We start from the raw sequence: 26956 nt of genomic DNA, 5'->3' as shown, positions 1-26956 counted from the left end.
ACGATGCCCTGAGGGTGAGTAAATCTTGGACTAATTTGAATTTTTGGGTGAAATATCCCTTTAAATGTCCAAGTTTATTGTGTCATTCTCATTTTTAGCTCAAAACGTCACAAAAACACTCACCCAGCCAGTATTCGCCTTCTTTACATTTACATTTACATTTATGCATTTAGCAGACGCTTTTTATCCAAAGCGACTTACATTGCATTCAAGGTAGTTTTTTTTTTTTTTTTTTACATTTTATCAGCTCTTGCTTTCCCTGGGAATCGAACCCATGATCTTGGCGTTGCTAGCGCCATGCTCTACTATTTGAGCTACAGGAAAGCTCTTTATTACCAAAACCCTTCTTATAACTCTCCCATGGCCTAAAGAAATTCACCTCGCCGTCCATTCGCCTGAGAATCACCTGAAACATTCAGAAGTCATTCATTGCTTTCACACAGCAATCATCATTTCACATCATTCATCTTTTAAAAGATGTTTAAGGTGTACAACCTTTGATAAGCTTCGTTTAACAACAAATGTAAATTATGTGGTGTGATTTCTGAGTGATTTCAATGACTGTTTTCTAGGGCTGCCCCCTAATATTTAACTAAACTTTAGTCAACCAGAAGAGGCTTGGTCGACCAGAATTTTATTAGTCGCAGAAAAAAAAAAAAATTCCACACTGGCAAAGCCACACACTCAGTGAGGAGAGATCGTTAACGGCCGGTCAAGGTACTCGGGCAGGACATCCAAACGCTCGCCTATCATTCATCGACTTATCTAAAATATGTTAGTATAGCAGCAATTTTGCATGGCCGCTCAATCTAATGTTAACCTAGAGAAATGTGCGCTATTCAAGTGTCTGTGTGGTAGCTGAACAGTAGCTCACTGCAGGACAGATGAAGGCGTCGGTGCGCTCACTTACTCTTAAAATACTCCCTAATTTTTGCTCATACAGATAAGAGTAATACAGCTTTTGAATCTGTAAAGACTCTATATTTATTTATGTGCACTCACAATAACAACAAAACATTGCGCTTTTGTAAAATAATGAAGCAAACAGGATGCTCTTTCTGTCTCGGTCTCTGTGAACTTGAGCGTGAAACTCCGTGTAAACTTACCTTACAGATATCTATAGAGAGCAAAATGTCTACTTTCAAATTAACCAATTCAAATGGAAAACAATATCCTCAGATTGTGTAATCCATATGAAACATACTGCGAGTCAGTGTCGCCGACTTCATCTTTTAAACCAAAAACAAAGAAAGCACTAGTTTATCAAGAAATTAGTAATGTTAATGCAGTCTCCTTGCTGTTTTTCCTTGACACATTCATAATCATTACTTCTGCCAGTGTGCTGTGGCAAGCTTCATGCGTGCCCTTGAGCACTTATTAGGCTATGTAGGCAGTTAAAAGCTCATATTTATACATTGTAATGGTTTATTAATAAACGTGCGATTAGTCGACTAATGCTTCAAACGAACGACTACTAGTCGACCAGAAAAATCTTTATTCGAGGGCAGCTCTACTGTTTTCCAACAGACTTTTATCTTCATGCTGAGATATAAAGAGCACAAATAAAAGCACTGAGTGACTATTTGAATAATAATTTTAAGTTACTAGAAATCGTAATAAAATGTCCTTCTGCAAGATAAAACACATTGAAATGCGTACCGTCCAGTGTCCTTGGTCATTTTGTTCACCGGACACCACATCACAGTAGACCTGCACCGCTCCATCTTTTAAGGTGATGGTGTACACGCCACTTTTTTCCGCATTAACGTCAGAGCAGTCGGTGGCAGGAAAACAATCAGGGTTGGGCTCAGTCCCCATCAACACGGGAAACAGTGCAGACAAACACAGCAACACCTGAGAGACACAAACTCAAGATCTGAGCCTGATGATCGAAGTCTGACAAAATCACACTCACATTCTCACATACAGAAACTCACAATCATGTTTGTGATCATCGCTTCAGACGTCCAGCTCAGAGGATCAGATGCACCTGAAATACAGTTCAGACAGTCTCTTTATTAGAGCATGAACATGCATTCTGTCATTTTCTGAAGAAAGAAACCATATTATATATTTGCTGAGACCTGCATAATTATAAAACTCACCGTATATGCTGAGAATCTTGTGAATGTTCAAGTGACGGATGCATCTTTAAATATCTTTCTGATCATCAGGATCCTCCTCCTTACCTTACAAAAAAAAAAAAAACCTTCATATCTTTACAAGACAGTCATGGTTTGATGCCATAAAAGGAGAGGTTTTTGTTCATTTCACTTTTGACAATCTGCTTTATCATCTTCAACAACTGACTGCAATGGTCTCCTAGTTAAGAAAGCCCTCAGTGATGATTTGTATTTTCTTAGCTTAAGGGGTCTGTTACAACCAGGTCCTGATGACCCTTTGACATGCAAACATTTAAAAAACGTCAATCTGATTTTCACTGAAGAAAAAAAAAAAAAAGCGTGGAAACAATTTTCGCTCAGAAATTGATAGTAACTTTTACCAATAATTACAAAGAACGTCTCGGTTACGTATGTAACCCTCGTTCCCTTTCAGTCGGTCACTCCGAGTCACGTCGGGTGACTGACGAATTGGGATCTCGCTTAGAGAGACCAATCCACTTCGAGTGTAACTAAACGAGCCAATGCACATTGGCATGCGATTATTGCATCCAGCTGCCGCTGATCACAGCGTGAGTATAAGTAGGCAGCAGGTGCAGCGCATATTCAGGTTTTCGCTGAGGAGCCGAGCCGGTGAGCCGGTGACCCGGCCGCTCAGCAGTGGTACAGCAGCCGTGGTACAGCAGCCGTGGCGACGGGACGTGACGTCTCCGTTCCCTCCTTCAGGGAACGAGGGTTACATACGTAACCGAGACGTTCCCTTTCAGTCGGTCACTCCGAGTCACGTCTGGTGACCGACGAATTGGGATCCCTACCAAAGGGCCACGGATACTGCCGCTTCCAGTGTCTTGTGGAAGCCTCCTGCGCCCCTACTTTTTGGCGTAGGTCAGGGCTCACCACAAGAAGACCAGCTACTGTTGCTATGGCACTACCCACTCAGTAAGACTGGATAACACTGGGAAAACGTACCTGTTCCACTTGGAACAGGAACGCTGCGGAAACCCAACCTTCCCGAAGGAGGTTCAGAAGCACTTACACATATAACAACCGTTTAGGTGAATATGGAAGATTAGAGGTGACTGTAGACTCTTGGGTAATGGCAGAAAGTCTGCCGGGGAAACACGGGCTCTGAGGCTATACCGTGGACTTACACATATGGGATCCAATTAGGTCTATACATAGAAATGTTAATTCATGCGTTTATGACCTCAAGGTTAGACTATTGTAATGCTTTATTGGGTGGTTGTTCTGCACGCTTGATCAACAAACTACAGTTAGTCCAAAATGCAGCAGCTAGAGTCCTTACTAGAACCAGGAAATATGACCATATTAGCCCGGTTCTGTTAACACTGCACTGGCTCCCTATCAAACATCGGATAGATTTTAAAATCTTGTTAATTACTTATAAAGCCCTGAATGGTTTAGCTCCTCAGTACTTGAGCGAGCTCTTATCACATTATAGTCCTCCACGTCCAATGCGTTCTCAAAACTCCGGCCGTTTGATAATACCTAGAATATCAAAATCGACTGCGGGCTGCAGATCCTATTCCTATTTAGCACCCAAACTCTGGAACAGTCTACCTAACACTGTTCGGGAGGCAGACACACTCTGTCAGTTTAAATCTAGATTAAAGACCCATCTCTTTAGCCTGGCTTACACATAACACATTAATACGCTTCTATTATTCAAATCCGTTAAAGGATTGTTAGGCTGCATTAGTTAGATCAACTGGAACCGGGAACACTCCCCATAACACACGATGTACTCGTTACATCGTAAGTTGAATGGCATCTACGCTAATATTTGTCTGTTTCTTTCCTATTCTGTTTCTCAGTCCTTATCCGGTCAGATGGTGGATCAGCACCAAGAGATGATGTCTACAGCCCTGATCGTCAGTGGAGACCAGGACACCCAGATGACCCCCAGAGACATATCCCCAGGGAAAACCTTGATTGAATACAATAAAACTAAAAAATAACAAAATAACTAAAATATAATAAAAAACCTAACTACATAATACTACTATTGTTAGAAATTGCAACAAAATTAAAATAGAAATATAAACTTTTGAACTGCGGGTTTCGTCTGGTCAGAGGAGAACTGGCCCCCCGACTGAGCCTGGTTTCTCCCAAGGTCTTTTTCTCCATTCTGTCACAGAGGGAGTTTTGGTTCCTTGCCGCTGTCGCCTCTGGCTTGCTCAGTTGGGGACACTTAATTTCTAGCGATTATCGTCGATTTGATTGCACAGATACTATTTAAACTAAACTGAGCTAGACAATGACATCTCTGAATTCAATAATGAAATGCCTTTAACTGAAAATTGAGTGTTTAATCTTATTATACATTACTGACACTCTATCCTCTAATTTGATACTGTTAAGTGCTTTGACACAATCTGTATTGTTAAAAGCGCTATATAAATAAAGGTGACTTGACTTGACTCTCGAACCGCCCACAGCTGCTCACTGGCGAGAGAGGGGGATGAGTGTGGTACGGTATTGGTCCGTCCATAACTCTCCATGCCCTTTTGGGACCCAGAGACAGAGACAACCGCCTCTTGTCGAGGTTTCTTTTTTTTTTTTTTTTTGAAACAAAAGATTTCTCCACCTGGCCCTCCTCCGGGGGAGGGAGAGGCCGAAGCAGTTCCCTCTCTCTCTGGGTCCAGGGCGGCCTGCCTACGCCCAGCTCCACGGTGCCGCTTCTGGAGGCTGCTGCGGATGCGGTGAGGGAGCAGAGGCTAAGCAGGCTGGAGCGCTGCAGCCGGCGGACGGGTGAAGGCAGCAGCTGCCCGCCGGGGCAGGACATGTTGGATCGCCTCAGTATGCTCCTGTGCAGCCGAGAACTGCTGGGCCACATTCTTGACTGCACGAGAACTGCTGGCCACATTCTCGAAGAGGCCAGTCTGGGACACAGGTACCTTGAGGAACCGAACTTTGTCGGCGTCCCTTTGTCAACCAGACACAGCCAGGGATGGCGCTCCTGGACCACAAGTGTGGACATTGCATGACCCAGAGACCGCGCAGTGACCTTCATTGCTCGTAGCGCGAGGTCAGTAGCGGTACAAAGCTCTTTCAGAACTTCCGGATCGTGACCACCCTCGTGCATATCCCTCAGTGCTTTTAGCCTGAAGAACCTGCAGTAACGCCGTAGCGCAAGGTGGAGGCAGCTTCTCCACAGGCCACATAAGCATCGCCGGACAGACCAGACGAATACCTACAGGCCCGGAAGAGGAGGCGCGGTTCGCCCTGCTGGGTCGAAGCGGTATTAGGACATAACTGCATCGCAACCAACCACTCCACCGGGGCGACCCATGTATACCCCCTAGCTGCACCACCATCGAGGGTGGTGAGGGAGGAGGATCTAACAGGTCGGTTTCTGGCAGTAAAAGTTGCCATCCACGACCTGGTAAGCTCCCCATGCACCTCCGGGAAGAGAGGTACCAGGGCAGGGTGCTGAGAACCAGCACAAGCTACCCCGAGAACCAGTCGCCCAACCTCAAGGGCTCGGGCCACGGTGGAGGTCTCCACTCGAGCCCTACCCTCTCAGCGGCCCGGGAAAGCATAGCCATCATTTCCGGGTCTGATTCAGGCATTGCCACTGCCGGAGCAGCTGCGCAACCGAATCTTATTTCCCAGGAAGCTCCGGCTCACCCTCCAATGTAGCGATCGACATCCAGTCGTCGGAAGGAGCGCCAAGGATACTGCTAGTACGCTGCGCCAGCATGTTCCATTGGCAGCTCACTGGTTTCGGAGTGCAAGAGGAGCGATGGTCCCTCGAGGGTTGGTTCCCTGGTGTGTTTGCCACCACTGTAATCCTCAGACCACCCGTGCAACCGCCTGAAGTAGTCCTCGCCTGTCTGCAGCCAGAACGAGAGCTAGATCGAGGCAGAGGCAACAGGGCTCCGCCCCTTTGTCGAGGTAACGGAGCCTGGCCCGCAACTCCGAGATGATCATCTTCCCAATGAGAAGATGACTCATCCACGAACACCACCTCAGCGTGCTTACATCAATTCAAGATTGCCAACAAATGAAACCCATGGTACATTACTTGACCTCGGCAACATCAAAAATTCTTAACTAGACACCATTAGTGTCCCCAAAAAATAAGTGGGTACATGGGAACCTATTCTTCCTGCTATGCTATTTGTTTGAAGATGTAGTATGGAGCACTCTGGTGATGAGAGGATATTTAGAAACGCATGCAGAACAATTTAAGCGATGCACAGAACAAAAATGTGGTAAGGACGCCACACAGAGACGGTGCTAATGAAGGACAGGGTGAGTGAAATTGTGGCTTGGGGTTTTTTTTGTGACAGCGGGCAGAACTGGGTAGTAACTGATTACATGTAATTTGGATTACGCAATCAGATGCTAAAAATTAATACTCACAGTCTATCAATGTTTGTTCATAATGCAGGGATTTCCTGATGTTTTTGTCAGCCAAACAGAGGGTGTTAATATTTCAATAATTTAACAACACATTAGCATTTTATAGTTTAATGTCACTTAATGATTATAGACATGCAGGTAAACAAATATTTTTTGTGTGTGTTAAATAATTTTTCATTTACATTACGTGCTTTTATTGACTCACAAACGCACTGCATTTCTTACAAACCCTGGTGTATTGTAATGTGTAATACAAAAAATGAAATTTATGATGAAATGTTTAAATTTGCTTTTTTTATATCAATATGGTATGTTTAATGGTATGTTTAAAAAACGTTAGATGAAAGGAATCTAAAAGGTAGTCAGAATACATTACCTAAAATGAGTAACCTAGTTTTTGTTACTAACTGCAGCTTTCATCATGATCTGTAATCAATAATCAGCTACAATTCACCCAGCTCCGACAGTGAGAATATTTTGCAGGGGTTTTAAATATGTATTTGTAGATTTGGTGTGCGCCCCGCAGTCTATTTGAAGGTACTTTTGAATGATATTTAAAAGTGAATTGATTTAGATGTGGTTTATGTGATTTGACTAGAAAGAATATAGAAGGTTAAACCAGCACCCCCCCACCCAAAAGACCCCAGCCCCAAAAATCACCCATAGAAATGAATGGGAGACTTTTAAAATTGCTCTCTGTTACATTTGTCAAATAACATATTCAGCAACAATGCAGAACACACACATAAAGGGGTGACACCAAAGCAGAGAACAAACACAAACACACACATAACACACATGTTCAGGTTTGGCTCTAATAATGTGGCATAATTGAAAAGAAAAAAAAAAAGGCGAAACACTGACAAAGAGTAATTGTTTACTGTTAATAATTGTTTCTAATGATTTTGTAATGTATAAACATAAATGTAAATAAAAAAACAAAACAAAAAACAGTTTGCCTGTGTGGGGATGGCAAATGAGTTAATGATCCTCTGCAGCCCTCCAGAGTCTGTAGGTGAAATTTCATGCAATTTTAATTTCAAAAGTGTTTTTCTTCCAAAAAGATGGCAGCAGTTTTCCACTAAACCATGGCACATTGTCCATGTCATTTCCATCAATGAAATTAAGACATGTAGATGTTCTTTAAAGTGAATTTTACATTTATTGTTGCTTTTTTAAATAATAAAAAATTTAGGTAAATACATTTAAAAATACCATAAATACCCACAAAACTCTACAGTAAAAACGTTAATAAAATGAAAGATATTACATATTATAAAAAAACACATCACTGATTCTTGAGACATGGGACAAAACATTAAAATAAAAATATTTTCAATTGAAAATGTTATGAGGGATTAATAATAGAATGCATTTAATACAATTATCCCCTTTAATTTAATTTTATCATTATGTCAAATGACACTTACTGTATTCTCACTACATTAAAAACAGTGTGTCCACAGAGAAGGGTTCAATCGTTCATGAAAACATTAATCACATGATTGCGACAATATATGTTTTTTTTTGTTTTTTTTTATGGTTTTCAAGTCATCTCCAGGCAATAAATAAAGTATATGAACAATGCAGTGCTAACTGAGTGCTAACTGTTGGTGATTTAAATATATATATATATATATTTAATCTATAGAAAACAATTGTAGAAATAGTTTGAATATGTTAAAAACCAGATGTGTTTTGAAGGCCTGGCCTACATGACTGTGAAATAAGTCACATGGGAAAGAATGAGAGAATGAGTTGCTTGTGGTTGGCATACCTGGTTAATGAGGTGAGCATGGAAAAGGAGTTAAGGCCTATAGGGAGTATTGGGAAGAGAGCACCTGCAATAATATCATTGGTTAAAAACCATGAAAAATGTGAGCCGTGAGTGAGATGGTCGGATGTTCTGTTGTCTTGCAATAAAATCTCATTTTAACTTCTGGAACTCTACCTCCTGAACATTATTTTGCAAGAAAGAGAAGACTTTTCTCCACAACACAGTAGGTGCGTTTACATGGAGCATTGTAATCGGTTTAAAAGTCCAATCCGAATTAAAATGCTCCATATAAACACCTCAACCCTAAACCAAATGAAATTGTAATCGGTTTGAGAGAGGTGGGATAAAATTAAAATTCTGCCACGTTAAACCGATTACTTTGCATCTACGTCATCACGTCAAGAGGTTGGGGTCGTCAGAATGGGAATGTGATGTCGGCAACAAGTACATTCTGTGATCTGGGGACGCCGACACTACAGCAGAGACTGGGTAATAGTGGAGGTAGAAGTTAAAATTTCAATTACACGGTTAAAACACATTATAATTGAGAACGCTTGCTGTGTTATGAACTGCCATATCTGCTGTCATGGAAAGGATCTGAAACGAAGTGCAATTTTCTGCTTTTCAGCTTAGAAAAAACATGGTGATAGTGAAAGTATAGCTCAATGAAAATAAACAACTTGACCAAAACTTTTTCTGTCATTTTTACAGATTCAAAATTTCAGATCTGCTTGAATTTATAAGTGCTCACGCCATGAATATTGTATGAAAACACATTTGGAAATATTATGTGTTAGCTTGTTGCGATCACTCTCTGTTCATAAAGCAACGCTACTTTGATTTATTGTTTAGCAACTCTTTGTAAGAAATCCTGTATTGTTCCATTTAAGTACAGTAAAACCTTTCAGTATTAGAATACAATTAATTTCAGAGCTGCATTGTCATATTATCCATTAAGAAATTAGGGCGATATGATGATTTGTGTTGATCAACTGGCTGAGATTAAGCTATATTGTGCTTATTATTTTATCAGGGAGATCTGTGCAATTTAGTTATTAGAAACAAGAAATCAGTTTTGTTCTGTGTGTGGTAGGCTACGATAGAAGACAGCCGTATGATTTCTATGAGCATGTATGTGATCGTGTTCTGGCAACATGAATGAACACAAGGGATTCAAATATTAGTCTGTTTATCCTAAGCAAGTGCAAGCAGCTATTAAAAATATTAACGCAAATACGGACGTTTTTTTTCCTCTGGTGATTTGTTTTTGTTGTCATTAGGCTACTTAGCGTGTCCCAAAATTGAAAGCAGCGGCACATGTAAACACCATCGGATTAGATAACGTCTCATGTAAACAGTCCACCAAATCTTTCAATCGGAATGACAAAAAAAAAAAAAAGTGTACATGTAAACGTGGCTAGTGTCTCTCCTCTTCTGCTCTGCAGGATCTGCTCATGGATTACTCTGTCGCTGGAGATCGGCTGACGTTTGTGAGTAAGTTTGGTGATCGTATCTGAAGAACAGGGCTCAGTTCTACCTGCTGAGATGCTGATGGCCACCGATTCAGTCCACAGACTCGGTTCTGTGCGCAGGTATCTGTACTAACACTCAGTTCACCGAAACATGCAAATCATGACAGAATTAAAGATTCCTTTAATGGCATCAGACAATGGTTTGATTCAGAAAGTTCTCTAAAGCAATGATTTTCAATCCTGTTCCTCGGGACCCACTGCTCTGCACATTTTGCATGTCTCCCTTATCACACTCATTTGAGTTCATGGAGCTCTTTCCAAATGAGCTGATGATCTGAATCAGGTGTGTAAATTAGGGAGACATGCGAAATGTCTCCCTAATGAGCTGTGAGCTGTGGGTCCCCAGGAACAAGTTTGAAAACTACTGCTCTAAAGGACATGTTTAGTAAAGTGTCAATGGGAAAATGTCTAGAATTGTTTTAGAAGTGCAACTTTAAAAAAAAGAAAGACGAAAACTTTTGATAATGTAAATTATTTAATTTAATGCACCCATCTTTAGACTCACTTTTAATGTTTATCAATTATACACCTTAGGGATGCAATTATATACCTCGGACTGATATTGGAATCGGCCCATAATGGTTTTAAATGTAGATATCGGCATCGGCCCGATATGAAAAATTACGCCGATATGTCTTGCCAATAAGAGGAATAATTAACTCACATGTGCTCAGGGTGTGCTAGCGATTAGATCATGTCAGCAGTGTGGCTCATTCTTGAAGCAAAGAATGCTGTATTTAATCTGTGAAAGCATGTACAGAATGATGCATTCGGTGTATAAACAGTAACAGCACGTGCAGCGGCAGCCTCCCCCGGGTCCTAACGCCCGACCTGTACGGAGTTTTAATCTGTAGAGGGCGCTGTTGGCTTACTTCTAATTAAATTAAAAGTAAAATAGCCTAAACAAGTAACATTTAGACTGTGTTCCTGATTAAATAAAGCAGTAATTGATGTCATAAAACAATCAGTATGTTTTGATATAAAGGTCAGAAGCTATAGCTTGCATAATAAAAAAAAAAATCACAAACATGACACATGTAAATTAAATAATTTTATATATACTGATTTATTCATTGTGTAATGTTTTATTTTTTAAACAAATCATAAGCGCTAAAAGATTTTCAGAATTTTTACAACTCTTTTGCTTTAGACCATCTACAAATGTTAAATCTTAGGGTTAACACTGCATCTTTCTGGGAGGAAAAGATGCAGCGATTGATATATATAGTTTATTTATAGTTATTTTCAAAGCTTCAATGTGCTGTCAAAAAACCTTCATTATGGTTTAATTCTAACAAATAAGTTCTTGTGGAAATGGCAAATTATCTTCTGCAGCCATCTAGTGACTATAGTTGAAATTTCATACTATTTCAATTTCGTAAGTGTTTTTCTATGGCATCGGTCTTCCACTAAACCATGGCACATTGTCATCTTCATGAATGAAATTAAAACATGTAGATTTTCTTTAAAGTGAATTTTGCATAACTTGTTGCTGTTTTATATAAATGCAAAGTGACACTGAACTCTGTGTCAGCATACTGCATGGCTTGTGATTTCTCAGGTGTTGTACATTGGATTGGGGTCTGTATGTGGTTGTTGTTTTTATATTGACAGTTTTATTCATCAAGGACACATTAAATTGGTGAAAAAAAGACAGTAAAGACATTTATAATGTTTTTTGTTTTTTTTAAATTCTATTTCAAGTAATTTGATGTTTCACTCTGTATCTGTAAGAAGTGGAAGAAGTGTGGTTAGTTGGTTGTGAATATATTTTAATAGTGTGGGTCTTAAAAAGTCTTTTAAATGTCTTCATTTGCCCTTCTAAAAGCTTTCAAGCCAAAGTAGGTCTTAAATTCATAATGGCACGGCATTAAATGTAAAACGACGTGTATATATATATATATATATATATATATATATATACACACACGTCGTTTTACATTTAATGCCGTGCCATTATGAATTTTTTTTTTTTTTTTTTTTTTGACCAGATTTTGTTTGGTCGGAGTCAGTTTGGAGACTGGCTAGGCCACTCCAGGACCTTAATGTGCTTCTTCTTGCCACTCCTTTGTTGCCTTGGCCATGTGACTATGGTCCCAGCTGCCTTGAGATCATTGAAAAGATCCTCCCGTGTAGTTCTGGGCTGATTCCTCACCGTTCTCATGATTATTGAAACTCCACGAGGTGAGATCTTGCATGGAGCCCCAGTCCGAGGGAGACTGACAGTTATTTTTTGTTTCTTTCATTTGCGAATAATCGCACCAACTGTTGTCACCTTCTCACCAAGCTGTCTACAAGCTTGTCCCTGACATCCTTGGACAGCTCTTTGGTGTCGGCTGTGGTGGAGAGTTAGGAATATGATTGATTGATTGCTTCTGTGGACAGGTGTCTTATACACAGGTAACAAACTGAGACTCCCTTTAAGAGAGTGCTCGTAATCTCAGCTCCTTACCTGTGTAAAAGACACCTGGGAGCCAGAAATCTTGCTGACTGATAAGGGATCACATACTTATTTGACTCATTAAAATACAAATCAATTTATAACTTTTTGGAAATGTGTTTTTCAGTTTTTTTTTTTTTTTGTTGTTGTTGTTGTTATTCTGTCTCTAACTGTTCAAATAAACCTACCATTAAAATTATAGACTGATCATTTCTTTGTCAGTGGGCAAACGTACAAAATCAGCAGCAGCTCAAATAATTTTTTTCCCACTGTATGTGTATATGCCACGAATCTGGTTCGCGGTCTTCCGTCCGACAGCCACAAGAGGTCGCCTTTCCATCATATTGACTCTCACACCATGCTTCACACTGGACTGCATTTCCCATCATCCACTGCACTGATCAAACAGCTGTCAATAATTACATGCTCACCTGAAAGCTATTACACCCACTATATCCACATGTTTCCAGGGAGCGCTATTGTAAAAAAGAACGTGGGTAAAACTTCCGGTGAAGCGGTGGAAGTAGTATACCAATGGTATTTTGTGTGCTAATTAACAAAGAGGCTAAGCCTGCGTCCCAATGTGCATACTATCCATCCTAAATTCTGTGTGACATTAGTAATTTTCAATACTATTTAGGGCAGATAGGGTGGATAGTATGCACATTGGGACGCAGGGTAAGTTTTTTTCAGGTCTTTTCCACTGTCGGGCCGAGTGGGGCTAATAACCTCAGATCTGTTTTACAATAATAAGTGCTACATTGACTAATTAGTTTGTGTCAGGATTGATAACTAGTCACACAGAAATAAAGTGGTATTTACCGTTATTTCACAAAAGAAAGACACACACAGCCTATTATTCAGTCGCGTCTGTTTCTGTTTATTTGTAGTCGCAGACAGTTTAGGTCTGCATCACATTTAGAAAGTAAATGTAAAATACGACCATGAGTAGCTTTAGCACTCTCTCTAGTCCCAATACGTTGTTATATTTTCAGTCAGAAAAACAAGCTCCCGAACAAAAATTAGGTTAATGATTTATGACATACGCGGAGCTATATATGAACATCAGGCATAAAGAGAGGAGACTTATTGACAGATAAAATATGTAAATAAATAAATACGTCACTTGTCTGATTTTTCAGGCGGTCGTATTTACTATGTTTACCATGGTAATGCGTGCATAGTCTTTTGCATCACATATTTCTGCTTTGTTGATAATCTAAGTTACATCGGATCTCACACAGAAGTTATTTCAAACACTTACTGCAGTCTGAAAGTCTTAATGTTTATGTTAGCTGGTAACTATATGAAATGATCCGCGGCGCTGACGCTCTCCACACGCGGAGAAACTCCGACAGTCCCGCTTGTTTACTTCGAACCGGAAGACACTCCCACTTTTGACGCAATGCCTCATGGGGTGTAGGAAATTTGTGGATAAAACACACTCAAATCCTGATCTAGTTGCCAAGTATTGTTAAGCGTTTGCTAGCTGATAGCTACTTTACGGAGCCTGTCCTAGTTTTCCTAGGTTATTCATAGTCTTGCCTTGCCTGTTTTTCCCGTGTATCAGATTCTTGCCTGTGTATTTCATTTTACCCTTTCGTCTTGCCATTCGGACTTTGTTTGCTGCTGCCTGGACTATTGCTGTGTACTTTGATTATCTCTCTTTCTCTTGCCCTGTTGGATATTGTTCGCCGATTGTAGACCCATGCTTGCCCTAGGATTACTCTTTGTCTTGCCTGTGTTTTACCTGTTTGCCATTGTTTGACTCCTGCTTTTTGTGACCACATTTTGGAACAAAGCTTGCATATGGATCCACACGCTTCCTCTGTTCACTCAGTTACAATAGATAGATAGATATATAAAATTAATCCACAATTTTTGTCTTGTTTTCCAGTCCAAAAATCCTTAAAACAACATGCATTTACTTGCAAAATAATTTCAAATGTAATGGAGATCTGTTGGAAGTTGTGTTTTCAAACTGTTGATAATGCAACTAATTTTCTGCTGCCTACATGTTTATGTTTAGAGAACATACTGACATATTTTGTTCCCTTTGGTTTGGTCCTTAAATCTTATTTACTTGGTCTTAAAAAGGTATTTTATAAAACCTGCAGTTTGCATGTCAAAAAGTCATCAGGACCTGTTTGTAACAAATCCCTTAGGTTAAAAAAAAAAAAAAGATTATCACTGAGGGTTTTCTTAACTGTATTTCTTAAGCTGTATGTTGCAATCATTTGCAGATAATAACTTTACCAACCCCCCACACACACACACACACACACAAAAAGCGAAATGAACAAAAACTTGTCCTTTTATGGCACTGAACCCATGACTGTCCTATGAAGAAGTTATTTTTGTAAATGTCAGATAAAGAGGAGGATCCTGATGATCAGAAACATATTTAAAGATGCATCCGTCACCTGAACAGTCACAAGATTCTCAGCCCATAAGGTGAGATTTCTGGTCATTTTGAAAATTATGCAGGTCTCAGCAAATATATAAAATATTTTCTTTTTTCAGAAAATGACAGAATGCATGTTCATGCTCTAATAAAGAGACTGTATTTGTCTGAACTGTATTTCAGGTGCATCTGATCCTCTGAGCTGGACGTCTGAAGCGATGATCACAAACATGATTGTGAGTTTCTGTATGTGAGAATGTGAGTGTGATTTTGTCAGACGTCGATCATCAGGCTCAGATCTTGAGTTTGTGTCTCCCAGGTGTTGCTGTGTTTGTCTGCACTGTTTCCCGTGTTGATGGGCGCACATGCGATCAAATCAGGTTGTTTTCTTGCCAGAGACTGCTCTGATATTTATTCGAGTGGGAAAAATGGCAGTGGTGTGTACACCATCAGCACAGTGGATGGACCGGTGCAGGTCTACTGTGAGATGGTCTCCGGCAGAGAAAATGACAGAGGACACTGGACGGTACGCACTTCACTTTGAACTCATTTTATCAGCAGATGCACCTCAGCGTGATTCCCATGCAGCTAACAACTTAGGGTTATAAAAACATTAGGAGAACATTGTTTTGAAATGTTTTCTTGTTGTGATTTAGAACATTATTTAAAGGTTGCAAAAAATATTTTTTTACAACCAGTTTTGGAGGCAACACATTACAAGTAAAGCAAGTTACATAATCAGATTACTTTTTTCAAGTAAGGAAGTAATGCAATACTTTATACTTAATTTAATAAGTTACTTTTTCAAATAAGTAATGCCAGTTACTTTTTCCCATTTATTGACTGCCTGAACTGTACAGACGTGAATTTACTTTTCCTTCAGCCTGTTATTCATTTTACTTTTGATGTGAAAGGGCTTTTACATTTGCCAACTTATTTTATATGAAAAACAAACAAGCAAGCCCAGCCCAGATGAGGAAAAATAATGCAAAAGTGATGTAACACATTACTTTCCATAAAAAGTATGCTGAATATTCCCTGTTTGCTGGGTTGATATCATTTGCATATTTTATAGTAACATATTATAAACTACCATACAAATTGCTTTTGGGTTGTTCTGTGTCAACTCAACCAGAGGGCCTCGGCTCAAATTTTTTGATTTTGTTAATATTTTTTTCTGATGAAAGATAGACACGTATAGTGATGAAAGCCAAAAATATTAAATGTCATGGATGAATATTGACCGAGTAATCCACTGTTTTGTAGAGGGGGGTCAAAATGGCAATTTTCACTTGAGATTCAGATCCAAATTACAGTGGGGTAAAAATGACTTTAGAAAGATTTAAGCATCATAATTGTATTCTTACATGGAGATTGGTAGGTCTGTTAGTAAAATCTGTTGACTTTAGCAATCTTTGTTGCATTATGTGCCAATGGTGACCATTCAAAAATGGGGAAACAGCACTTTTCAAGTTTTTTCTCCTAAGTTTGCAGACCTATAACTCAAGAAGTATAAAAGATATCTTAATGCCCTTTTAGATATTGGTTCTTTTGGCATCTTCATATTTAAGGCCCTATATGGTTCAGTTCCAGAGATAATGGAATTTCAATATGGCTTTTTTGCTTTTAAAGATGAATGTCTGAAGAACAAATAATGTTGAAACTAGAAATCTATCTTATTTCCTTCTATCAAAACAACTGCATTGGACATACCTGTCTGAGTGCCATTAAATATTATTTTTCCAAAGTTTGCATGCCTATAACTGAAGACCTATTCAAAATATCAGAATATGATTTTAGATTCTAGTTCTTAATAAACTTTTCTTTGGGAATCTTCATTTTCAAGGCCCTAAGTCATTCAGTCCCAGAGATATGGAGATCTCAGTGGGGCTCCATATTCAGATTGTTTAATATTCTCCATTTTCAGTGCTTGAAAACCAAATGTTTGTCACTTTGTATACAGCTGATACTTATTTTATTAAAAGCGGAATGTGTGAAGAATAAATCATGTTGATATCAGAATTGTATCTTGGTGAATATTTCAGGTGATTCTCAGGCGAAAAGATGGCGAGTTGAACTTCTTTAGGCCATGGGAGAGTTATAAAAAAGGTTTTGGTGCTAAAAAAGGCGAACACTGGCTGGGTAAGTGTTTTGTGATAATTGGGTTAAAAAAAGAGAAAAAAACGAACAATCAAGCACGTGAAAATTTGGCCATGTAATCTGGATTGCAGTAAAATCTAGTGTTCTTCGTTCTTTGATTTACTAAACCGGTTCCTTTCATGTTTTTAACAGGTGTACAGTCTATTCACCAGCTGACGCGCAGATATCAGTATAAACTCAGAGTAGATGTGGAGGACTTTGCAGGGCAGAAGGCTTTCGCTCTCTATCAGTCTTTTTCTGTGAGCTCTGAGGCTGATGGGTACAGACTGCATGTGAGCCGCTTTGTAAATGGAGGAGCAGGTGAGACAATCTGCAGAGACAAACTACATTCATTTAATTTTACAGTTTCCAAGTGGGTGATCATAATGATGAATTTAAACAAACAAAATTATGATGGAGAGTTTTAAAAGGAAGGCCATAATCTTTAAATAGTTATAAATCCTGAATGCCATATAGCCCAGACCTAAATTTTCTCTTTTGAAAGAGGACACATGGCAGATTATTGTTGAGTGGTGCTGCACTACATTTTTTAACTTTCATAGACAATTATTATTATATTTTTTTTAAACTGCTATACAATTTAATTTCCATCTGGTTAGGTTTATTTGGAAATTAAAATGATTTCTATATTTTATCTATTCAAAAGACTAAGAATAGCGATCCCAGTTCTGCATATAAACGGAGCGCTGTGTTTATGGTTCGCTGCACAATTCCGTCTTTTGCCATTTAATACAGACTGCAGCCAATAGAAATGCGTCCTGCTCCTCAGCACAGACCGTGAAGCAGACTGCAGTTGTTGTCATTCATTGTAACAAACAAAGTGTAGAGACGATGTAAATAATATATTCAGTGTGCAGTGTAGAGAGCTTCATTCATTAACATGGAAGTTTGTGAGATTAATGATGAACGGAGGGTAACAGCTTTTTAATGATTATAGAGAGTTTGCAAATGTGGAACTGAATTTATACAACAGTTTATACATTTTTGATTTTATACAAAAGTTCATATTAAGTGACTTACATTTTAGAAACACTGTTGTCTATTTTGCTCTATTTCGTCAACAAAAATATAGTTAAAAAACAAAGTCACAGCTGAGCCTCTGCGCAAGTCTTTGACACAGCGATGTTTCGTTTATGAATGAATCTTTGCTTTTGAACAAATCTAGTGAGTCAATGATTCAATGACCCATTCATAAAGAGAGTCACTTGCTTCGTTCTTAAACTAATCAGCCGTTTGAACGAATCGATTGAATGAATGATTCAGTGACAAAGACAGTGACTTGCTTCCACCTACTGGCGGTTTCTGTTTCATTTTTAAAGTATAAATTGAGTCATTTAAATCATTGAAATGTCTATATTTAAAACATTAATCTCATAACATTGTTATTATGAGATGCATTAATGCCATCTCTGAGTCTTGTCAAAAATTTCTTAAATTCTGTAAATATTCCTTAATGCCACATTTGTGCTCTTCTGTGCCATGCAAAGATGAATTGTTGATGCTGATTTCATTTGACTGGAAACTTATTCTTCCTGATTGTTATTGTTATATCTTATCATTTTAACTGAATTTATTGTTTAGTTAAAATGTTTTGATAAAAGTCTATAAATCAACATTTTTTGGCACAAAAGATGGCGTACATTTAATAAAGTTAGAAAAATGGCATTACAAAGGTTTAAAATAATAATAATAATAATAATAATAAAAATAAAAATACTTTAAGGAGTCAAATATCAATAGGAAGGTTAATTTCTGGGTCATTCCTGGGATTCTGTAATATTTCAGTCCCCCAGAATTTCTAAAGTGGTGGTTCACCAAAATGAATTGTTAGCAGCTTTTCACAAAACTATGGGATGCCCATTATAATTAATAAAAATAATTATTGCATTTTTATATTAGCATAAAATAATGTCTTATATCTATCTTGAACCAAGCATTTTGTAATGTCCCTGAGTTCGTACTTAGAAAATTATTAACAAAATGTGCATAGTGTCTGTGATTTTTGGCAACAATGTAAGCATTCACTTGTGTTCCTATTTTTCTTAAAAAAAAAAGCTAAATATTTGATTAAAAAAACAGACTTTAAAGTTATGTTTCTCAGTCTGAACACAACCCCGTCACACTAACCATTCTACGGCCATAATAATTTAGTCTCCACTCATATGTGACTTCATTCTCTTTAATACTAATAGTGGTGCAGAAAATTGGTAGTAGTATCATACTTTTTATTCATTTTTTTGAGGCATGTTATGGTCAGGGAGGGTACAGACAAGCTTAACAACTCATCCCGTCATGTAAAATTAAAATTACATGAATTTTATTTTAGAAGTCCACATGAAAGTGCCTCTATAATGAAAGTTTCTCCTTTCTGCAGGCGACTCTTTAAGTGTTCACAATGGAATGAAGTTCTCCACCTTTGACAAAGACCAAGACCTTTCAGGAGAGAACTGTGCTTTGAAATACTTTCAAGGAGGGTTTTGGTACAACAAATGTTATCTCACAACCCCTACCGGCCCCTATTTATGGCAGAAAAATAGTAAAGAAAGGGATTTTGGAGTCACCTGGAAGACCTGGAGGAACAACTGGAATTCTCTGAAGTCCATCACCATGAAGATCAGACGTGTGATGTAGAGCAGCGCTTACAAACGCTTCACTGCAGCTTGTGAATGTATCCACAACTTTATGCATACATGTGGATCTTTCTTAAAATATGGTGACAAGCAAGTCCCTTGATTCCCCCATATAAAAGCCATAACCAAACATTTTATTGAATTATCTGAAATTGTGTCACTCATACTGTCTTGCAAGCAAAAAAAAACAAAAAAAATCTAATTTGACAGATGCTTGTAGAGTGTTTATATAAATGGGTTTATGTCTTGAAGCTTTTCTGCATGCTGTCCTGTCATCTACAACAATTTGGTCTGTCAGCTCCAACTTGTTTTATTTTGAAGCAATAAAAGCAATATCAAAGCACTATGTTTTTGTGTGTTATAAATTAAATGTTGGCCAACTAAATAGGTAGTACTCATGTGGGCTTCAGATATATATATATATATATATATATATATATATATTATATTATATTATATTATATTTAGTCATTTAGCAGACGCTTTTATCCAAAGCGACTTACAACTGAGGACAACAGAACAACAACTAAAACAGATCCAAAACTAAAAGCTAAAACTTTATAAATACTATGTATACACATTTAAAAAAATAAAGAAATTAAATAAAAATGACAAATGCATAAAACAAAATTTCAAAACTTAACATTTAAATGAAAACAAAAAAAATAAAGCTAAAAACAATTCAAAATATTAAAGAACAAAAGGAGTATAATAATGATTCTAACATAACACTAAGCAAACACCAAAAAAACAACTTACTTACACATAGTAAGAAATGGTTATAAAAACTGAAACAGAAGTGAAACAAGTAGTAAGAAAGAGGAGAAATAAAAAGCGATATGTTTACTTATATCCTTTGCCGGTGTCCCTGTCCGGGGAGTTGATGGTCTTTACACTATTCGGTCTTCACACTAGGAGGCCTTCACACAACGGCTGCCGCGGTATAATAACCTTTTATATACCTGTCTAACAAAATACTAATTGAATTCAACTGGACACACTTTCCTTTTTATCACAACAATTGGCCAAGCAAGCGCCCGACACTGACAAGGGACGCGATACAGTACGAGACCAAACACGATTTCAGCAAGTCTCCACACAGTAAACAAAACAAGCATTTCCTAGCAACGACAACTGCGCTAAACACTAATGAGACAAGTAAATACACTTACGAGCTGAATTTAACTTCCGCTGATAAGACTGCTTCTCTCAAAGAGTATTTCTTTACACTGTCTTCTGCTGGCGCTTGAACACACTTTCCTTTTTATCACAACAAATGGCCAAGTAAGCGCACGACACTGTCAAGGTAGGCGATACAGTATGAGACCAAGGGTAGTTGACAAATAGGCAGTAAAAAATGCTTTTTTTTGTAAAATACCTTTTTTGAAAAAGAAATGCATATATTTATGTAGTGTGAAGTCTGACCCTTTTTAGAAAAAGTCCTTAGATGTAGTATTCTGGATTCTCCAAAGATCGATTACATTAAGTTCAGTGATAAATTTATTCAATAACTTAGAGGATGGTTTAGCTGTAGTATCAGGGTGAGATTTATCCAGTGCAGGATTTAAAACAGCAATAAAATCACCACCCATTACTAAAGAACAATCAATCCGCTCAAGTAATATATTGGAAATATTTGTGAAAAATGCACTGTCTGCCTCATTCGGGCAGTAAATGGAGACCAGTGCTAACCTGTCATTATGTATTTTACAGCATATAAAAACAAATCTACCTTCATCATCATTCCCGGTATGTTCAATAGTTAAATGTAACTTCCTATTGACTAAGAAGAACACGCCCTTAGTTTTGTTAGGAGCGCAAGAGAAGGCTGCCAGTTTGTAATACTTCTTTTGAAAACGTGCCACATCGCATTGTTTTAAATGAGACTCTTGTATCAGGGCACAGGAAATCGATTTACAGTGCAAATATTCTAATATCCGGGTACGCTTAATAGGAGAATTTAGGCCATTCACATTCAATGATAAGATATTCAGAACATGCACTGTGTGCTCGCAATGCCAAGATTCTGTCTAAGTGAAGAGAAACAAAAGCAATGCCATACTGCTAGTGACATGTAAACATTAGTATGTATCCTGGATACCAATCCAACTAGATGCATAGTCCTTTTAAAAGAAAAGCAGAATAAATAAAAGTATTGATGTCTGTTGGAGGTCATAGAAAAAAAGCAAAAACAAGGAACGACAAACAACTGTGTATAAAAATCAAAGCATACCGCACATTACCGAGAGTGTAGGTTTGCATAAACAACAGAAACAAATGTTGATGCGTGACCAGTGAAAGGATTTAAATTATTTCCTTGATGAAATGAATTCCTCATGAGGCCAACACTCAGGAACTCTCGCAGCACACATGACATGCAATAAAACAATAAACGTTCTAATCTGACAGGAAGATCTGGGAGAAAGACCATTTGCTCATCTGTCCCTTGACCCATCCTTAGGCTCCCTCCTTCCCCCCTGGGCATGACATACAGGTGCATCTCAATAAATTAGAATGTTGTGAAAAAGTTAATTTTTTCTTGTAAGTTATTTCAAAAAGTGAAACTTTCATATATTTTAGATTCATTGCATGTAAAGTAAAACATTTCAAAAGTTTTTTTGTTTTAATTTTGATGATTAGAGCTTACAGCTCATGAAAGTCAAAAATCAGTAACTCAAAATATTAGAATATTTACATTTGAGTTACAATAAATGACCATCCCTACAGTATAAATTCCAGGTATCTCTTGTTCTTTGAAACCACAATAATGGAGATGACTGCTGACTTGGCAGTGATCCAGAAGACGAACATTGACGCCCTCCACAAAGAGGGTAAGTCACAGAGGGTCATTACTGAAAGGTGTGGCTGTTTACAGAGTGCTGTATCAAAGCATATTAAATGCAAAGTTGACTGGAAGGAAGAATTTGGGTAGGAAAAGGTGCACAAGCAACAGGGATGACCGCAAGCTTGAGAATACTGTCAAGCAAAGCTGATTTAAACACTTGTGAGAGCTTCACAAGGAGTGAACTGAAGCTGGAGTCAGTGCATCAAGAGTCACCACGCTCAGACGTCTTCAGGAAAAGGGCTACCAAGCCACTTCTGAACCAGAGACAATGTCAGAATCTTCTTACCTGGGCTGTGGAGAAAAAGAACTGAACTGTTGCTCAGTGGTCCAAAGTCCTCTTTTCAGATGAAAGTAAATTTTGCATTTCATTTGGAAATCAAGGTCCCAGAGTCTGGAGGAAGAGTGGAGAGGCACAGAATCCATGTTGCTTGAAGTCCAGTGTGAAGTTTCTACAGTCAGTGATGATTTGGGCTGCCATGTCATCTGCTGCTGTTGGTCCACTGTGTTTTCTGAAGTCCACAGTCAACGCAGCCATCTACCAGGAAAGTTTAGAGCACTTCATGCTTCCTTCTGCTGACAAGCTTTATGGAGATGCTGATTTCATTTTCCAGCAGGACTTGGCACCTGCCCACACTGCCAAAGGTACCAAAAGCTGGTTCAATGGCCATGGTGTTACTGTGCTTGATTGGCCAGCAAACTCGCCTGACCTGAACCCCATAGAGAATCTATGTCTTGTCAAGAGGCCACTATCAAAGCAACCGGGGCTTCCATACCACCTCAGCAGTGCCACAAACTGATCACCTCCATGTCACGCTGAATTGAGGCAGTAATTAAAGCAAAAGGAGCCCCTACCAAGTATTGAGTACATATACAGTAAATGAAAATACTTTCCAGAAGGCCAACAATTCACTCAAAATGTTTTTTTTTTATTGGACTTATGAAGTATTCTAATTTGTTGAGATAGTGAATTGGTGGGTTTTTGTTAAATGTGAGCCTAAATCATCACAATTAAAAGAATCAAAGACTTAAACTACTTCAGTCTGTGTGCATTGAATTTATTTAATACACGAGTTTCACAATTTGAGTTGAATTACTGAAATAAATGAACTTTTCCACGACATTCTAATTTATTGAGATGTACCTGTAGAAGTGTCAAGAACTCAAGTTGCCAGACTTACAAACTGAATTTATTATATCTTAAGAATTAATGATCTTAACCCTTTCATGTTTGGTATCATTTTAAAGGTATCTGTGCGATTGGTACACTGGTCTCAATTTCACAGTAGTCACTTGTATTATGAGAAATAATGAAAACTTAAGTTAACTCTGTACTTCTGTTGTGGGCGGTCTCCTTTCAAAATCTAATAAAGATTCAGGTGTGACCATTTGGGTGTGTGAGAACAGCTCCTACAGAGGCTTCGCATCCCTCATATACAGATGGTAATCTGTTTTGGGTCGGAGAATAAATGTTTATGGCCCTTTTGTTCTGGTAGTATTTAAGGGAAAGTTGCAAATCAGTCATGGTGATTCTGTAGCCAGATCAGGGAACCATGGGGAGCACCACGAAGGAGACTTTGGATTTCTGACTGTCACTGGCTTAACACAGTGTAGCTCTCGTGGTTATAGGAAAAAATTTTTTTTTTGTTACGAGTATGCAGGCGCAACCCACTTAAAAGTATTATAACCACTCTGTACCCTCTGAGTAAGTTCAGAACTGACGAGTTTGTGGCGTGCGTTCACTGTTGGCCGAGTGAAATGAACGAATAATTGAAAGTATGGGATTTCCAGAATAATCAAATATCTAAATTAATACACATTTGATGTCTGTGATCAGTTTTTAATTATAGATATTGTCTAAATTTAATGATCACTTGGAATTGGAGTTAGACTAAAATGGAAACTAAATCCAGATAAACTCAGAGGCGCAAGTAAAAGACCGAACATGCATTAAATCTTCGACCAGGCCGCTGGATTCTGCTTTTTGGACTGGTGGGTGGATCCTTACACCAGTCCACTTCAATGCAAGACATGTCCCCAAAAGGCCCACTGAGCCAAAAGCGTAGTGATTGGACCTGCTCTCCATCAGCCAGAAGAATAACAATAATAATAAATAAAAATAAAGAAAATAAATCATTATCATTTACCAATCAGCGGACGAACGTACAGGGCAGGGGCAAGATTCCAAAAAGAAATTAACAAGTGTCCATGGCCACCTTGTTATTGTCCTCTTCAGGGCAGTTAGGATCACCAAAATCCTCTGCCTTTTGAGGAGAGTCGAACATCATCTGTTCACCTTTGTGCTGTAGTTTAATTACCGCTGGATAGGTGAGGCAGGGCTGGAGACCAAGTGCTGTCATCTTCTTCAAGACTGAATTAAAGCTCTTTCTCTTGGTAGTTGTGGCTGGACTAAAGTCGGGAAAAAATAGTAGCGAGACATTGTCCTCCGTATACTTCACCGGATATGCCTGCCGAGTACCTTTCAGGATCGCTGATCTGTCATGCCATCTTAGTACACGGAAGATGAGAGTAGATCAGAGTTTTTCCTTCCGTCATACACGCAATGGGCCCGGTCTATCTCGATGTCACGGCCTTTCAGGGAAGGGATCCACATGGAAAGATTAGCTCTGAGGAAGCCAGCTGCATCGGAGCCTTCCGTGCATTGCCGACGAAGGGTCATGTCATCTCAATATTTGAACCATTCTGAGACAAAATTGACCATCTGCTCATGTCATGGCTTCACAGGGGCCTTCAGTAACACGACCATGAATGAGGTCCTTCAACTAATTAAAATTTTCTCTGGAATTGGCTGATTTAAGATTAGGATATGGAGTCACACCAGAGGACATGGTTTTCAGAGACAAAATGTATCAAGTTCCTATGCTTTCAGAAATATATGGTTGAAAACAATGATTGCCATTTACTAAAATAGACAATTTTAGACACCGTTATTTTAGACACACATTTTTATGTTTTTCTTTTTCATTTATAAAAGTTGTAATTTATTGAACCATGCTTGAGACAGTCACACCATAGGACAATTTTGAGATTTGGCTCAAAAAAAAAAAAAAAGATTAACACTGCAGCTTTTATAACAACATATCCATGTAGGACAAAGAAATGTTTAACCATTTACTGCATTTTAAATAACGACAATATTAATTATATAATTAATATAATTAATTATATATATATATATATATATATATATATATATATATATATATATATTCTTAAATGTTTAAAGCCCTAGAGAAAACTACTTTTGTCAATCAAGAACTGGAACAATTTGCGGTCACACTTTATATTAGGTGGCCTTAACTACTATGTACTTGCATCAAAAAAATAAGTACAATGTACTTTATTGTGGTCATATTGTATTGCAAAACACTTTTGCTGGTATTGAGGTGGGATACAGGTAAGGTTAGGGACAGGTTTGGTGGTATGGGTAGGTTTAAGGGTGGGTTAAGGTGTGAGGGATGGGTCAACAGTGTAATTATAAATGTAATTACAGAAATTAATTACAGATGTAATTACATATAGGTATTTTTTTAAATATAAGTACAATGTAAAAACATGTATGTACGCAATAAGTGTGTTGTACCAAATGATTAATTTAAATGAAAGTACACACTAGTTAAGGCCACCTAATATAAAGTGGGACCCAATTTGCTTCACACTAGGAAAAATGTAGGCCTGAATTTATTTTCACAAGCCTGTGATTATGATGTACAGAAAAGGTTGCTCCCTACTTGTAGTTTTTCTTCTTTATTCTTGTTCTTTCCTTTCATGTGTGCCTACTTTTGATTAGTACTAATTTGAGATGAATGGTAAACACAAATATATTGTCATATATTGGTTTTGTTTGTTTTCATGTCTTTTATTTTGTAGTTTGGTTACTGTTTCCCTTGCTCCCAGTGTTGCAGCTTAGCAATTCTGTTGCTAGATTTATCAAATTCTCAGACATCTTAGCAACCTTAAAAACAACAAGAAAACCTAGCAACAAATGTAGCCATTTTAAAATTTTATTTTGGCAACTTTAGGCAACTTTTAAAAAGTGAAAAAAAAAAAAAATAATAATAATAATCATTTTAAAGCAATTTTTACAATTTACATAAAAAGAGGACTGAACAGCTAACGAGCCAAGCAGCCCATCAGCCTGGAAAGAGTTGGTAGTTGCAATTGTTCAATAATAACTTAGTTATTTTATGATGCACTTTGTTATTTAGATTGTACTTATAATTGTTGTTATTGTTATAATTGTCAGTTAGGTACACTGTAAGAAAATGTGTAATCAAAATTACAGGAAAAACAACTGTGAAAATCAAAATAGAAAATATTTCAGGTAAATGTAAATTGAAACAAGGGAAATTTCTTAATGCTATAGACTATCCACCTGTAAGGATGCAAGAACCTCAGATACTTTGATCTCCTGAGAAACAGACTGTACAAACATGCACGGGCATCTTCGAGACACCCCACAGAGTGGAGATGCAGGAAACTTCCATTTGTTTCTTCTTAAATCCCTTCACCCATCCTTCCTTCTACTCTGTCTGCTCAAAATGGTCAATAGTAGATTGTAATGTTCTACATGAATGCAAGTGGTATTTACAGTCATGTTTGATATCATTTGAATTGTCTCAGGGCGACTGGTACAATGGT

The 26956-nt window shown here is 38.0% G+C and overlaps 1 protein-coding gene and 1 long non-coding RNA gene across 2 annotated transcripts; one reads left to right on the top strand and one right to left on the bottom strand.

Moving 5' to 3' along the window:
* Positions 1-69: 69 nt before the first annotated feature.
* On the bottom strand, positions 70-10552 carry LOC131553234 (uncharacterized). The gene is made up of 4 exons (XR_009274139.1): positions 10483-10552; positions 2106-2189; positions 1938-1990; positions 70-1854 (listed from the first exon to the last, which is right to left on the bottom strand). It is a non-coding gene; the product is annotated as an uncharacterized LOC131553234 (long non-coding RNA).
* Positions 10553-14687: 4135 nt separating this feature from the next.
* LOC131553229 (microfibril-associated glycoprotein 4-like) lies at positions 14688-19795 on the top strand. Its single transcript, XM_058797725.1, has 6 exons — positions 14688-14712; positions 14846-14898; positions 14982-15188; positions 16708-16804; positions 16955-17122; positions 19197-19795. Exons 2-6 carry the CDS (start codon positions 14881-14883, stop codon positions 19451-19453), a joined length of 747 nt encoding a protein of 248 aa, XP_058653708.1. The 5' UTR covers positions 14688-14712; positions 14846-14880; the 3' UTR covers positions 19454-19795.
* Positions 19796-26956: the final 7161 nt, after the last annotated feature.

This window comes from Onychostoma macrolepis, chromosome 14 (genome assembly GCF_012432095.1).
Source record: "Onychostoma macrolepis isolate SWU-2019 chromosome 14, ASM1243209v1, whole genome shotgun sequence".
Lineage (NCBI taxonomy): Eukaryota > Metazoa > Chordata > Actinopteri > Cypriniformes > Cyprinidae > Onychostoma > Onychostoma macrolepis.
This window is presented reverse-complemented; position numbering and strand designations above follow the sequence as displayed.